This window comes from Rhea americana, unplaced genomic scaffold, assembly GCF_003343005.1.
Source record: "Rhea americana isolate MKP2758 unplaced genomic scaffold, rheAme1 scaffold_49, whole genome shotgun sequence".
NCBI classification, from domain to species: domain Eukaryota; kingdom Metazoa; phylum Chordata; class Aves; order Rheiformes; family Rheidae; genus Rhea; species Rhea americana.
Genome location: NW_028186634.1, coordinates 4,837,510 through 4,854,576, shown reverse-complemented (window position 1 = coordinate 4,854,576; position 17,067 = coordinate 4,837,510). Strand labels below are relative to the sequence as shown.

The following is a 17,067-nucleotide window of genomic DNA, read 5'->3' as shown; positions in this document are numbered from 1 at the left end:
CTTGGTGTTTCTTAAGTAACTCAGAGTTACTAAATCTAATTGAAAATGCTCTGTGAATTTCATATACTTTTACATTTATATAAAGGGAGTGTAAAAAGCTCTCTTTCTAACACTTTACACCTGCTTTGCGGGACAGCAAAGAGTCACAAAAAAACAGCTCAAAGCTCTTCAGTTCAGCTGTGTTCATAATGAACATGTTAACTGCCATTGCTGACAAATGAGAGTTGCTTGACTTTGCAGGAGGCAGTATGAGGTCAAAAAATCTTACTAAAATGCCTTCCTGACTGTTTATTTCTGTGTGTGCCTTCTCTCTCTCTCTGTCTCTCTCTCTCTGTCTCTCTGTCTCTGTCTCTGTCTCTGTCTCTGTCTCTCTCTCTCTCTCTCTCTCTCTCTCTCTCTCTGCTATGATTTGACAGAGCATTTGAGGTCAGCTGTCAAACTAGCAGTGGACATGGAGTAAGGCACCTTTATTCTAAGCCTTTGCTAATACGGTGCTTGGCTGTAACTCAGAGAGGGTAAGTTAACTCATTATACTTAGCTTTCCGTGCAGCGGTAAAATGAGTTGCAGAGGGAACAGTCTGAAAGCCAAGGGCCTCTGAATACTTTTCCCTTTTATGGAATAGAGCTCCTAGATCACCATTTCCTGGAGACTGTCCTTTAAGCCTACACAGTGGTAAAAGAAAGTTCTCTGCATTCACTGATCTGTATCTGACTACAAATTTGAGCTCAGGAGATCTTTTTTTTTTTTTTTTTTTTTTTTTTTTTAAGCAGTAAGTTTATAATAAGAGACCAAAACATTAAAAAACACTATGTGCTCTGTCTTCTTTTGTTTTCTTTCTTTACATTGTCTCATTTTAGTGTGGGAATAAGTAGAATCTAGTGAATAGGATAAGTGTTTTCATTTTTTAACTCATTTAGTAGGTGCAAATGGCTCTTGCAGACTAAAGTTCTAGATCTTCACCCACATCCATTCTTTTTGTGATAGTTGAGTTAGGAATCTCTGCAAGTATTTAATTTTAAATTTTGACGATTGTGCAGTTTTGAAAAGATTGGTTTTTAGAATTGTTTTGGGGATCATATATTCTGATAAAATATCACAGTAGTGTCATGACAGACTTCTATAGGATAGAAGTAGGTCAGACAGAGTTTGATCAATGCCCAGCACAAGTGAAGAGAGAATCTTCCACTTGCTGTAGTAACTAGGGCACTAAGGTGTTCTCATGCACCTTGGCTGTTTCTAAATTGAAGATATATTTTCTTATCTATTCTTTCAATATTTTCATGGACAATAGTTCCAGTTGTTTCAGTTGGTATCTCACTCTATTGTTAACCTATCATTTTCTTCTTTGACTGAAATATGATTATGCTTGTGGAAAGCTGGCAAAGCTAATTGCAGCTTGATTTCAAAGCCTGCTCAGCTGGCAGGAGAACCAGGCCATAACCAAGATAATCATGATTTCTGCACTTTGGCTCAGGGTTTAATAAGCTTGTGAGCTGTTTTTGCAGATAGAAGTGTGGAACAGATTTCGAGGCTTTACTGCTCCTTCTTAATGCCCTACTAAAGGGGAATCTTCCAGGGAAATGAATTTTTCAGAGAAATTTCTTTATCTGTATCTCATAGATATAGCAAGAAAATACTTCATGCTATGTTTTTCTGATGATGCCCTCTTTTTCTGTCTGTTTTGACTCTCGCTGACATTTACTAGGGCTGTTTTCATTGCCTGGTTAATCAGCCATGAAGTCACTAGTATCTTGTTGTTCCATTCTTCCTAAACCTTCCTCTTTCCTACTTGTATCACAAGGCAGTAGTTGATGCAGAAAATGACAGAACTCTTTCCTGTACAGTGTGAATTCTCCACTGGTTGTATCTATTTGCATTTASTAGATACGATGTTTTTGCTGTTTAGACAGCACAAGATTATTAGATCAGATCCTTTAGTGACTCTTTCTTCAAGAACCCTACACAAGTTAAAAATAAGCTTTTGTATTCAAAAAATAATCATTCAGGAATCCCAATTTATACAGCTCATGAATCAAACCATTTTCTTATATATTTTGTCAAAAATATTGCTAAGTAGTAGTCCTTGCTTTGATGCCCAGCAGACTGCAGCAGTATAATCAACAGTATGCAAACACTGCATTTGTTCCAGAACATGAATAATCATAGACAAGCTTTTGCTGCTCCACTAGAGCCTTTAAAACTGTTTTTTGGGGAGAGGTATTAGGAACAAAAGGAAGATCAAAAGAAGAAATTTTACTTTGGATCAGCACCACAAATTTTTGGAAATGTTTCCTGTTTGTAAGATAGCTTTGTAAGGAACTTGTAGTAAGGTCCTAATTGTGTCAGAGACTGGCTGAACTCAGTCCACTCCAAATCGGAGGGTTGCTAAGGTGGCATAAGTTCATCTCTCTACTCTCCACTCTCTCTTGGCTGTACTTTCTGTGCCACATCTCTAAGACAACACAGCTCAGGATTTATCCTTTTCTATTCTTAGATAAGCCTGTTTGTTTTTTTTTTTTCTTTTAAAATTTTTGTTTTACTTTTTCAATCTGAAAAATGAACTGAACCTTGATGTGCTTAATGGCTCTTTCCTGTTTCAATATGACTTGCATTACTTTAATATGTATTAGAGATTCAACTAAGACAAGGAATTAACTACTTAAACACAATAGCCTGTACATCTCCACATAAGACTCCATAAATACACTTTGGATATGGCTTAATTTTTTCAGGGCCAGTGTTCTTTTGAGTTGAGCCTGTCAGAACCATTATAACTTCATAAAGCAATYACAAATAGGTTACATAAATATCCAAATTTATAACTTCTCTTTTGCTTTGTTTTTGCTTGAATTTATTATGTTCTTGAAAAGTCAGAAATTGCTTCAACTGCCAGGATTTTGTTACAGAGATGAAAAGCAAATCCATGTAACTTTCTGAGTTACCTCAACTGTGTCTCATCTTCATGTGATTTTAACAGTTGTTAACTGTTGTTTGATGCAAAAATACTTAACTGTTGAAACATGCAGAGGTTTAATGTTACTGTTATTTGCCTGATCTCTATGAGTGCATTGAAATACATTTACTCATAAATGTGTTTTGCATCGTATTAGGGATTTTTAAAATATTTTGCCCTAATAAACATTTTAAAATTCTATTTTTATTTGTGGAATACTTCTTTTATTTGAAGTCAGAGATGGGTAAAATTATGATACAAATGTGAGAAGATAATGTGTTTTAGATGTTGAACATGTGCTTGTTGAATATATCTGTCTCCTTGGCCCACTATTTGAAGTTGTTACTATGTTAGTGAGTGACTGTGAGACTCTATGCTGTGTACCAGTTGCCAATGAACTGTAAAGTGAATATAGTTATATTTTGCTAATGTAATCAGGAACTGTGTAGCAAGCATATCTCTGATAAACATGTTATTAGTTATCCATAGGCATGTCCAAGTAAATTTATAAGCAGTGTTCCTTAACTGCCCAGTAGGTGTCACGGTAAGTCTTCTAATACATGTGCTCTGACTAAAAAGAAGAATTCTTAGCATCTTTCATCTTCAGACTGCTTTATAGGCTTTAATGCTTATAATATTTTTGTGACAGCAATAGATCAAGTTGATTTTAATAAAAAGAGTTACCTTAGTTAATTTGCAGTGGATTTTTTGTTATTCAATTACTGCTATTTTGCTTTGAATGTGTCCTGCACAGTGTTGTCTTACGTAGACATAACCAAGAAGCTGTTTCTAAAGTCTTTGCACAGATCACCTAGGCTTTGTTCTGGTTCAAAGGAAGAGTGCCACCATCTGGGCTGCCAGTTTTGCTCCTAGAATTTTTCCTTCTTTGAGATCTGAGATGACACTCTGTAGCCTTTGGACTATGTTAGTTGCTAAAAGGCATATTATGGATATCCAGGATGCTCTTTCCTTTTGGAGGATTTTAGTGAAGATAGTTCAAGCACAGCAGAAACAGAGTCATAGTAACTGAAAAGGTCCTGTATAATGGAGGGAAGGATGGGAATAGCAAGCAAGGAAGATTGCCCTTTTTAAATACACTTATTAAGTTATACTTCATCTTCAAAGGTTTAGGTAATAAAACTCAAGACTTTTTTAAATTTTAAAACTCAGTACTGTTTGTAATTATAAAGTGTTTTCAGTGTTAGAACATAGATTATTAAATGGACTTGATTTTATATTTTTGGCATCTAACACAGTGTGTGGATCACAAGGCCTCTCAGCACTTATGCCTTCAGGCTGAAACTTGAAAACAGACTTTCTCAGCAGTGCATGGTCACATCAGTCCACATTGCAGTACAACTTATTTCATGCTGTTCACCATGCCAACACTACCTGAAGATGAGGCACAACCAAAAGAGGCACAACATGCCAGTTCTACTGCAGCCAAAGTAAGCAATCGTAAAATACGTATTTTATTGATACTTATGCTGCAAATGTGAGGCTGAAACTGTTTGTTTGTGTATATTTAGCAGTTTGTAAATAGTACTGGTCATTGCTATGTATTGTTCTATTTTGATTAAGTGGTGAAGGTATGAATGATCTTTTTAAAATATTCTTAGAATTCTTTTTTTTATTATTTTTTGAAGTAAGGAATGAGAACTGAAGTTTCTGAAATAGCTGTTTATCAGTGTGTTCTGGAGGCTTATGTATTTATCTATTCTGAACCATTTATTTTAAAGATGTCCAAAAATGTCGTTTGTGATGTTATTGCATAAAACTTTGGCCTATGGGAAAAGCTCTTAGTCTTTTACTTCACTGTAGTCTTAAAATATCTAATGTTGCCTTCACAGATATGACAGATACTGTCTAATTCATGTATGTGTAAAGATGGAAATCATCTTGTTTTTCAGTCTTTCTCAGCACTTTGTTGGCCCCAGTAATAACTGAACATATAATAGAACTATAAAATGTGCAGATGGGTGCTCTCCAGACACATTTGTCACTTTGCTACACTAGTTTAACATGTTGCATATGCATGTTTGTAAGTATTTGCAGATAAATTATAAAATTGGATAAGTGATGACAGTTCTTCCTTTTGAATAATCTATATCAATGATAAAAAAAAATAAATACATTGTTTACTTAGCTGAACCAAAGACCTTACTATGATTACAAAATCACAGGTCATCCTGTTTGATGCAACCTGACATAAAGAAGGAGAGGATTTATGATCTGGCACATCCTCAGTTAAAAATGTATCACTGTCACTGGACTTGAGGACACTGTATTCTACACTCTGGGTGAAAACATCCGCTACTTTACCATTGTAGGAAAGTATTGTCAGCAGTGAACCCAACATTGATTTGTCATGTGTTCCATCTAAATTGCACATTGTGCTGAGTGTTAGTTTCCTGGCTTAAGATAAACACCCTAGATGTCTGCAAGTTTACCAGACTATTAGTTGAGAACATATATTAGGTCAAGACAATTAATTTTACACACACATGTGAAAAATGTGTTTGAGAGTATAAAAGATTTTCTGGGTAACGCATACCAGAAGAGAGAAAAATGTGAAAAGCTAGCAGAACCTAAGCCTGAGTGTGCTTGTTGAATGGGAGAAATGCAACATTCCAACCACCTATTATTAAAAAAAAAAAAAAAGAGAGAGAGAGAGAGAGAGAGACATAACATATACCTTTTAGAGGTAGGTCTGAAATAAACTACAACAATGTGACACTTCAGGAATAAGTTAATTGAGCAAAATGTCTTTTTATTTATTTATTAAAGATAAATACTATTTTTAGGCATAAAACAACAGTGGAATTATTTTAACCAATACACTACTCAAGAGCTTGCCTAAGTACTTAAGATAAGGGTTGCAACCAGCCAGTATTCTGGCTGCAGATTTGACTTTGGACATACCTGTTACCTCTCTTGTGTCTTGCTGCATGCTGAATTCTACAGCATGGCTAAGTAATAGCTGAAATTGGTAAACAAAATAGTTCTTTACTGCTCTAATAATGAAAACTTCTATAAAGTTAGTTTTAATTAAGACTCAAAACAAAGAGCATAAAACTTTAATTAAGAGGTCTCCTCATGTAACATCATGGAATGAGGAGTTGCAATCCAGGAGAAGGCATCAGAAGGAGCTAACAACTGGCAGACTTGTTTCCAGGATGTATTCTTTTCTGCCACTGAACAAAACTTTCCAAGTTTGGAATCTCATCTGCAGTGCTGTCTGTCTAACAAGTTTCTCATCCTGTTTCAGGAGATGGTCCCCCACCTTTCCCCTGCATGCGAACAAATGCACACACATCCACAAAACACTTCTGGGAGAAAGAGAATGAACCTTGTATAGGGTATAGTTTCTTGCTCACATCATGTATCTCTTACATGGTGGAAGACCAGGATTGTGTTTCTTTTATTCATTTTGAGAAGAAAAATCTGGGTTACCGTTTCAATTTTTCTTGCAGCACCTTGTATTGAGCATTCTGGCTAACCTAAACAATGCTCACCAAAATATTCATTAACTCAGCGTTCTGGAGGGAAGTAGATGTAGAATTCCTATTGACGTTGGTGTGAGAGCAGTCAGCCTAATTCAAAGCACTTTAATTTGTTTGGAATGTCATCTGAATTAAGAGTGTGTAGTTGAACCCCGTTTGTGTGCTGTCCTGTTACACTTCCAGTAACTATTGAACACTTTAGAAATGTTTCGTATAAAATGATTTCTCCCAGTATAAAACAGATGTCACCTTTAAACATTTCCATATTTTAATTTATGAAGTTTTATTTTACTGCAGTAGACTTAATATGCTCTTGATTATATCTTTATTAATTTATTTTAGGTTTTTAATATTAAGAAACAATTTCTGTAGTTGTAATGAGTACTTGCAGCCAAGAAAGTTAGATCCTTACCACTTATGTTACAAGACTTACAGTGTCCCATTAACTACCTTACATTTTTAGAATTGATTGTGAACTACCACCATCCCCTCTTCTTGAATCAAAATCCCTTTTCTTTTTCCAGCTTCCTGTTCTCTCCATGTCCTGAACACTACTTTAGTGGCTGTTTTGCTCTTTTGACATTTTCTATCTCAGACACTCATAATTCTTCTCTTCTACTGCTTATTCCTACATTTAAATTTCTGCATTTCTTTTTTGACTATTTCTTATTCCAATTTGTGTTATACTTTTGTCAAATCACTGTGTGTTACCTGTTCTGTTTTTAAGGAAATGTCCCATATTTATTTTGTTTGTTCTTCTGCTAGTTACAACTAAATACAGTTACAACTGCATTTCATTATCTTTCTTGCTAAACTCAGCTCAACACTTCTCTTAAACATTTAAAATTAAGCTTATCTAAATGCCATCTCTCTCAGAAGACTGCTCTGAGTCATAGTTTTTCTGAGGCCTTTCATGCAAGTGTCTGTTTTTGGCCAAATTTGTTCTGAAGTTTAGTTAAAACTTTTTATTAATTTCCAATGAGGCTAGAAAGCAGAGGATTTTTTTGTACTGTTCTTTAAAGAATTCAGCTAGCATATAGAAAGCTTTATCATCTGACTCTGACTAAGGTAGCCTTATTAGCAGAGAGGTCCACTACTGTTCAAATTCATCTGAATTTAGCTGGGTGATAAGACTTTTAAAAAGACATTTTTAATGTGCTTAGTGAGGACTTTCTAGAGCTTAATGGATAGAATCTACAAATCCCATCCTCCCGGAGCATCCTTCAGCCTTTTGGATCTCCTGTTACAAGTCCAKATGGCACATGCTATCTTCACAGAACGAGCATGTCCATGCCTTCACAAGCCCATATACAAGACTAGATTGCACATGAGCATTTTTGTACAGCATCTGAATAAATTCCCAACCTGAGTTATAGAGGTGGAGTCAAATTTTCTCTGAATTTTTAGAGGAGGATGATTTGGAACAAAAAACAGCAGACTGGGAGGAGGCAGACAGTGGTACTAGCAGATGATACAGCTTTTGAGGTAGCTAAATGAGTAGATTTGTCTGGAAGCTAGTATGGAGAGTGCAGAATATGGATAGGGAGTGGGAGAGTGATGGAAAATAAGAGACAGAAAGGACAGGGCAAACAGGAATATAAGAAAAAAAGTTACAAACACGTTAAACGAGGAATCCAGAAATGATGGTGCAAATGAGAATCAACTGGTCAAAKTGTCTTGACAAGGATACGTAATTGGTGGAAATGTAGCATTGAAAAACAGTGTATACATTGAGAAGAAACAGGTTGGACTGTGAGGTTATTTTGGGGTTAGAGATAGGGTCAGGTTGGAGGGAGGGAGGCCAGTGGCATCAAGGTGGTGAGTTGGGTGGGGAGGGGTTATTGGGAGGTGAGGGGAAGGAACAGAAAAGTCTGGGCATGGAGCATGGTCTCATTACTGGTTCCAGAGAAAAGCCAAGGATCTGAGACTCATCCTTATCAAACAAGTGTCTGTGAAAGCTGCTAACAATTTCTTATCTGCTTTAATGACCTGTTTAGAGGATGACAGTGTTTTCAGTAGACTGGTAGACATCAGTAAATCTTAAGGAGATCTATGTGAATGTTAATCCGATATAACAGAATGATAATCTTTTAACAACTTCTGAAGAATCATTTTGTTTTGTTTAGATATTCTCTTCAAAAGATACTGTCAATGAATGTTGGTACAGATAAAGAAGCGTTGAAAGCTTAGGAAATGCTAGAATGAAAGTCTCCTTAACTATGATTGCCCTACCTTATTTACTTCATGACTTTCAAATATATTAAAAGGCATTTCTACAAACCTCGTTCTATACACAGACCTGATTCTTTGCCAAAGATGTAGGTGATCTTGTCTTTAAAGTTTTCATTGTGATTATATTTAAAGAGGGCAAAATCACGTTCTATGGGCAAATCTTGTACCATTTACTGATATTTTAGTGTTTAGTTTTTCAAGTTTAGTATTATTCTTTTATTATGGCTTGTATGTGTGCTGCCCTATAAATTTCTGCATATTCTAAAATCAGTAAAAATGACCCCATAATTCCTTTCTGTCTTGTAAGTATACAGACATAATTACAGTTTCAAACAGCATTTTATGTTCGTTGTACTATTTTCTAGATTTAGGTTTTATACATACAAACATGGATATAACTCTAACAATGAAATGTTTTTTTTTTTTTTTGACTGTCCTACTAAATGTTTGCCTATAGTTGAGACAAACCTCTAGAGCACACAAAGGATGAAGTTAATCTTGCTTTTGACGTATTCTGTTAATGACATTGTTTCTATTAAAACTTGGTGATACAGGTTACGCAGGATGCATCAGGGAGCACAGTGAAATAGAGGGGGAAAAAAAACCCTGTGTACCTCACAAACTGTATATTCTCTGAGTTCAGACCTAGTTAGGAAACATGCTGCTTGTTAAACTGTCTCATCCTTGTGCAGATACACAACTAGGAAAAAGCATAAGCTTCCAGTTAGAGCTCCTGTTCCAAGATCTGCATGTATTAGTCTGAATGCTTTGCAGAGTATAAAGATTTCTCTTGTTTCATGCCAGCTGGCCTTGCAAATAACTTCATGCTCTGTCTCCTCTGGCCCTCATATATACAGAGGTAGCACAGTAGATTTGGACAATAGAGAAGCATGAGTTTTCAGCCCCATAAAAGCGCAACTATAGCTGCTGACCAAGATTACTGTAATATATTTCATCTAAACTAATATTTAATATAGTCTTTTAGAATCCTAAAAACTGAGTTTAGTGACTTTTAGGCTGATGTTCTTATGTCATTCAAAAGCTTTTACTCTTGGTCAATCATGAGATTAGTATAAACAATGTGCATGTTCACTTAGCTGCTTAGTCCTATAAGCATGACATTAAGCTAAATTTTTGTCTTTGACTGTTAGGCAAGTAAAATGCTTTGCTCACTGTCATTTTCAAGAATACTACTAAATATTGCTTTGAAGCTGTTATAATACAGTATTAACTGAATACTTGTATCACATAATAAGGTTTTTATGTTTTAACTTTTTTTTCCCCAAAATATTACAGGGATATTTTTCTTAAATTTAAAATCTTCATGTTATTTTTTAGCTGTGTTTCATATCCTTCTCTCCTGTGATTAGCAATGTGAACTTACACAGGARTGTCATGTGAGAATCATGAGGATAGAATTGTGGAGCTGCTTGGAGAGCATTTATTTATTTTAGTACAAATTTCCATTTAAACTGAATCAAGAATCCTAAATCAGATGTTCTAACCAAAATATATTCTGTTTGCATTTGAGAGGAAGAAGGATTATGCTATATATTTTAATTTTATCGCATATTCAGAATTCTCAGAATTCAGCCTGTACTTTGGTACTTGGAGAAATGATGAAAGGAGTGTGGTACCTGGTGGCTAATGGCTAGCTGACTGATAATATCTTTCTGTATTTCTATATAACTTCATTTCAATTTAAACTGTTGGTCTCTGTTTGTGTAACAAACCCTATGATTACACTAATTTCCCCACATGATATTAGATGAATGAAAAAAAATATATTTATTGTAAATTTGTTGGAAATAATTTAAACTTTTATTGTGAAATTTCTCTGCTTTAAAACAATGACATATTGAACTATGAACAGTTATATGCTTCATTCATTAAGTGCTTTTATAAGAGCATTTATTACCTGTCTCTCATATTAAATAGTACTAAATTAACTAAATKTTTATTCTGTATTTATTATAGTTATGGCAAACTTCTAGTGGGTAAACTGTCTTCTTATTGCTTAAAAGCTGTATGTGTGATCAGAAGCAGGTACTTTTTCAAGAAAAGCTAAACAATGTTTATTGCAGTTGAGCATATGTGGATTTGTGCTATGGATAGCAAACCTGCTCTTTTAGAAAATTGAGAAGTGTTGAGAATCAAACTTTATCTAAAGCAATGCCAGTTGAAGTAAAAAACTTCTTTTGGAACTTTGGGAGGTAATTTGAATAAAAATTTAAACTCAAAATAACTAAATAAAATACAATATTCATTGTACATTCCTGTGCCCAGAAGAAGCAACTGGGATGTGAAGACTTAACAAATTCTGTAAATTTTTCAAATTGTGGTTGATGGGAGTCCCCTGCTGCTTCTGGGAATTTTTCCTTCCAAATATAAATAAATACCAACAGTGCTATGATGTAATCTACTTATCTCGTGTTTTTCTGAAAAAATAAAATTTTTTGACGCTTTTAAAAAGTGCCTGCACTCCTCACCCCTGTGCATAGTTTTATGAGAATCACTTTCTTCCAACTTCTTGACTTACTGTAAACATCAGGGTGCTTATGTTACCTTTCAGCAGTTCAGGGGGTGACTATTTATACATCTGAATATAGTAGAAAGGGGTAAAAGTCAGCATCTTTTGACTATGTACGAGAAATCCGCTGGTCTTTATTCCAGTTTGCATCTTCATTTCGGATATCTCACAGAAAGCAGATTCCTGCTCTTCAGCTGATTGTCATTACCATGATGGGAGTCCACACTAAGGTGTGGAATTAAGTTCTCTAGTCTTTTTTTAAGAGAAGAGAATAAGCATGAATTGATATTCAATGCTAGTTCCTTTTGTCATTTAAAAATGATGTTGCATTTTATTTAAATATTGCAGCTACATTTTTCCAGTTAATGGGAAAAAGTAAGAAACTAACCATATAATCACGTAATTATTTTCTGTATTTTTGTGTAGTGCATATACACTTAACAGTGCACTTATTAAAGCATTCATTACATGCCAGTGCTATTTAGAGGTTTGTSTGCGTAATTCAGCCCTCTTTTATACATGATTCTTTTTTGTTCTTGCATGCATTTGGCTCTTATTAGTTCAGTAAGTGTTATATGTGTATTTCAGTAGAAGAATGGGCTACTACATGAAAAATGCATTTTGGAAGTTACCATTCTACAGTTTGCCTAGAAATTGCATGCTTGTTGAATTTAGCCTGCATACATTAAATTCTGGTAAAGAAAATGGATAGTCCAGATCTCCATCATTTCTTTTTAATGGTTTAAGTACAGGCTTCTGATTCACATTTGTTTTGTCATAGAAAAGCTTGTTCTCACTGTGTTCAATCATTTTTTCTTTTAACTAAATTGAGAAGTACATGTTATTTTCCACACAGAGCATCAATATTCAGTGTTTTTAATTGCTTTTTAACTACATTTTTTTTATTTGTCACGAATCATTCAGGACACTACTGTGGAAGTGACAACATGCAGTAGACCTTCTATTGTTCTTCCAGAGAATGCTGTTACGACAGCTGTTGAAACTGATAAAAATCTGGTTAACAGGTACTACATAATACATTACCAATCTATGCATAGATTGTACAGTAATTCCAGGAGCTGTATTTTGAAGAATCTGCTTTGAAATGTGTATCATATTAAAATATTATTGCTCTATTTGTAACTAGATCATATTGTGTTTGCATTTTGATGGTGATTTTTGTATGCAGAAAAGGGGGGTGATGGTAGTATAATTGATATGAGAAGAATAGAGTTTTGTATATAGCTCTAATCTTGCCATCCTAACTCAGTATTCTTTAAGTTTATATTAAATTTTCTGAAGTTTCAGAATAGCATAATTTGAGTTTGAAACTAAAACAAAAAAGTAAATCAAATTTTTGCCTAATTTGGATCAAAAGGTATAATTTTTGAAATCCATTCTTCTGTTAGCAAATCAGATGTGGCCTGGTAAGGAAAAAATTGCTTGATCAAATCATTTTGTAGGTATATAATGGTGCATGGTACAATTTTATGTCACTGCAAAGACAACTGAATCCATGCATGGCACACATTAGGCAATGCATAAAACTCTCTTCCTTTCTAGATTTCAGCCTTTACCTGGACCTAGTCTATGAGCAACTGAAACAAAAGCAAACAAACAAAAGGCAAAACAAAAATGCAATTGTTTTCCTGGAGTACAACTGCAGTGCAAATTTTTTGAGTTTAGTAGCCAGTATCCCAAAGTTTGGTTGTTTGGTCTACTCATTATCTGTGTACTAACAGTGCTGATTTTAATCATGTAAATATTTCCACTGAAGCAAAAAAACTTTGACTGGTGTAGCGTTAGAAAATTAATACCTGTAACATAAATAGTACCTTTTTTTTWAAAATACCAGAGAGATATATTCCTCAAAGTATACTCACCCATAAGTGCTGACTCCAACAATGGGYATATAATATGCACAAAGACTGTGTATTGCATTCCTTCTTGAATTAAAGAAATAGCTCTATTACAGTCCTATTTTTATTACAATATTCTCAGCATCACACTAAAAAATTTACCTATTGTATCAGTAGTTTTTGCAGTTTATTGCAATCATTTTTTCTATTGCCAGGAAGGTGCAGCAGCAAACTTATTTTGTTCTTACAAACAATCTATTTGCATGGTCCTTATATTACTAAAGTGTTTTTTAACTAAGAGAGGAAATACGCTTTTTGTGAAAAGATGCACTTACAGTGTAGGACAATTTGTATAATAAGGCTTATTTGTGAGGCAAGTAAATTTCCAAAGGAGGAAAATTATTGTATTAATGTATTATAAATGTATAAAAAAATACATTGCAAGTTTTACTAACGGCTTTTGCAAGTATTTTTTATGCTTTACATTTTAGTTTTATGAGCTACTGAAAATGCTTCTTAACTTCTTTTGACAAGTTTAGTATATTATATTACAACTTCCAGAGTAAAACTACCTTTTGGTCTTGTACATGTTATCTTGGTATTGACTTAAAACRTATACTGTCTTAATAACTTAAGCTGCTACTGGTGAAGCTATTGTTACTGTGTATGGTTTCTTTACCTACAAAAATTGTAGGTAATCTAGTATTGCTAAATAATTTTTTTTTAGTTTCAAAGAATAATATTCTCAAGTATTAGAATATCATTATATTATTAGCCTACATCTTTAAAATTTTCTTCTAAAGCCAATTCAGATATGCTCACTTTTAAAAAAAGTGCTGAGCTGAAAGCATTGGAAATTGAATTACTGGGTTTTTTTCTATTTAAAAAGGTGACAAGTTTAGACTTCTTTTGCTGATTTCCTCTTTTCCTTCCTCCTGTGTCTACTCTGACTGCTGAACAAGTTCTAGAGATTTAATTTCTATGCTAAATTTGTTTAGTTTTACTGTTTGAGTGAAGTTGCAAAATATATTTATGTAGTGCTTGGAAACTTGAACAGGACAGCATTCCTGAATCTTGTCAAATAAAATAGTTATCAGTTGAAAATTTAAGTAGATAATGTTTCTAAGCTAGAGAGTTGGAAGAACAAAGTATATAACCCTTAAATACTATAGTACAGTCACTTCCCCAGCAGAAGTTTGTGTCCATTTAGGCAGATGAGTCAAGAATACCACTTTAAGCTTAAGCATAGGTGAAATAAAACTGTTGAGTGGAAGTTATAATTGCTTGAATTTGAATGCTTGGATTTTCAACCGAATTAAGGTTATTTTCAGTCTTCTGATAAGTCATCTAGGATTTTTAATTTGTAAGACCTGCCACTACACTTAAAACATGGGAAAGACTAAACAGAAAGTATTAATCAAAATCCATACTATAATTTGCAATATTTTGAAATGTGCTTCTCAAAGCTTCAAMAGTTTTTTAAAGTCGAAATTTTAACACAGCCCTTTAGAAGCAGCATTATTTGCTAGATCAGCATTTAATTTTCAGCAGCAWTTTGACACTTTCACGTGAAATCTAGAAAGTTCCCATGTTGCTATTGACAGCGATCTCTGTCAGAAAAATGCATGTCAGTGCAGTAGGCTAAGAAATTATTTCAGTCATAAAATTTAATTTAGGAAGCACTAACATTTTAGGTAAACTAAAGACTGTTTTTTGCAATGTACCATATTTATGTGAATTTTAAGTCATGATAATAAACTAAAAAATGTAATTCTATTCAGAAATTGAAAGAACACAGTATATGAAGTTTTCAGCAAAAGTTAAATCTTCTTACATTTGAAAGCAACATCTGCAATTGCTACTTTTTCTCAGTTGCTTGAAGATGAGGGGAATTGCACTAAAACAAATGTTTATATTGGCTCAATCTAGTCCCCAGCAAATTGGAGTTAGTTTTAACTGGATCATATTGTAATGAAAGATACCTAGTTTATGCATGAGAAGTTCACATCATAGGAGAGGGGAATTCTTGCCTAAGTAGTTACAAAATTATAAAATATTAATGAAAAAAGGAATTTGCTTTTTTATACAAAAGGCAGTACAAACTTCTGTCTCACTTACTTTAGAGTCCAAACCTCCTTTTTCATTTGGGACAACAGTGAACTATTAAACTCTGTATTTTCTGAGAAATGAAGAGTGAAGGGTGGCAGTTATTTTAGTTTTTATRTTATACTTCCCCCAAAACATTCCAACAGATTTTTTAAAGTTGATTTTTTCTTTTTTTTTGATCAATGTCAAGTACTTTTTCTTTTCATATTAAATGTATATAGAGGCAGAGAGTGTTGCTGTCATTTTCTTTTTTTGTGGCATACTCCCATAATTTTTCTCTGTTCTTTTTCTATAGGCCTTGTAGTCCTCATCGGCGACACTCTAACCGTACAGCTAGGAATCCAGTTAGTTCATTGACTTCTGTCGGTAAGAAGTGGTTATTCATTTGTACTGAGATGTCTTCCTGGAAAAGGTGTGACACACAGTAAAGATCTTAATATAGGGGCTGATTATACTGACAAGAGCTTTYTCTCCTGTACATATTGTCTGTAATGCATGTGCAGGAAATACTGCTAGCATGATGAATTGTGATCATGAGTTTACAATCGTAAGTGGATTGCACACAGGTAGATACAGATACAAGATAGCAGGTATTGTTAATTTCTTAAAGTTCTAAGCTTGAATATTTAGCTTAATGTTTTTTAGAAGTAAGTAAGTTATACCACCTTAAAATTCTTGTTGTATGCAAAACAGTGTTTAGTAATACTGTTTTTTGATTATTTGTGAGCAATTGGAATTTTTTAATGGAGAGCGTAACAGGTGCTTAAGTCTCAAGTTGTTGAGTTTGGCTATCATATTATCAGATTAAACCTTTAATGAAAACAAACTCTCTAAAGGCAAGTTGTCTTCATTTCTTCATTTTTCTGATGAGTCCCTTACTACGCAACTAGTTCTATTAGTTTTCCTGTAGCTACTAATAGAGGAAAATTTTGTTCAAGGGGACTAATGATGTGGATGCAGATTTGTGAGTACTGCAAACTGTGACAAATGTTCTCATCCTGTTGAAGTTAGTGGCAAAGCTCCCATCAGTTCTCAATCTTGGTATGTTTGCATCTGGATTGTTACTTGTCTCTATTTACGTATTTCCTGTGAGGCACAAAATGAAGAGGAGATGGTATGTTTATACAATTGCATGTAAGGGATGGAGGAGTAAGCAAATGAGAACTCCTATTGAAAAACAAACAAAAAAAAATCCAGAAAACTAGAATAAAGCAGCAACAAAGAGAGCAGTTGATAGGGAAATGTATTACATTGCTGAAATACACATATATTTTAATAACTAGTATTCTACTTTGTTTTAAATTTCTACAGATTATTTAAAAATAGTGAGAATGTACATTTTAATGTAAAAAATCTGTGAATGTATTTAGACAAGTTGATGTTTTTTAAATCCGTATGGAGTTTTCAAAAATCATGTGTATAATGTGTGGAGGGAATCAAAACTGGATATGAATTACAATTTATGGAAAAAAAATCCTGAATTTTGCAGTATTGAACTTAAATCATTAGGCTAGTTACAGTTTGAGTGGTTAATGGATATATTATATATAAAACAATGTATCAAAAGCAATACTCAAATCCCATTGTACCATTGTTAAAGGGGAGAAAATTAGTATTGCCTAGTTACAAGTCTACTCCTTCAAGCTCTTATTTTATGATTATTTTATTGACTTACATATGAGTAGAAATGTTGCATATTTATAGGTCTCCACACTTAAACGTTTAAGCACATTATAGTAGCAGAACCTGAGCCTTTTAGATACATAAACATTGATGAGATGGGTATAAGTCGCAGTCTTGAAATTTGTACAGAAGACAGAAAATATGGCCTGTGAGATGAGAGGAAAACAATGGGAAATAGGTTGTTCTTCTTCTTTTTTTTT

General features: G+C 33.9%; 1 protein-coding gene across 16 annotated transcripts in view; it reads left to right on the top strand.

Annotated features, from left to right (window-relative positions):
* IRAG1 (inositol 1,4,5-triphosphate receptor associated 1) overlaps positions 1-17,067 on the top strand; it is a 78,676-nt gene that overhangs the window by 28,173 nt on the left and 33,436 nt on the right. For 11 of the 16 annotated variants that reach the window (XM_085317219.1, XM_085317217.1, XM_085317218.1 and 8 more), the window contains 3 exons: positions 4,211-4,402; positions 12,144-12,244; positions 15,480-15,550. The exons of 4 other annotated variants lie outside the window; for them this stretch is intronic. In XM_085317219.1, coding sequence (XP_085173345.1) covers positions 4,322-4,402; positions 12,144-12,244; positions 15,480-15,550 — 253 coding nt within the window. In that variant the 5' untranslated portion in view covers positions 4,211-4,321. The remainder of the gene's footprint in view (positions 1-4,210; positions 4,403-12,143; positions 12,245-15,479; positions 15,551-17,067) is intronic. One more of the 16 variants, XM_085317232.1, reaches the window with a different exon arrangement.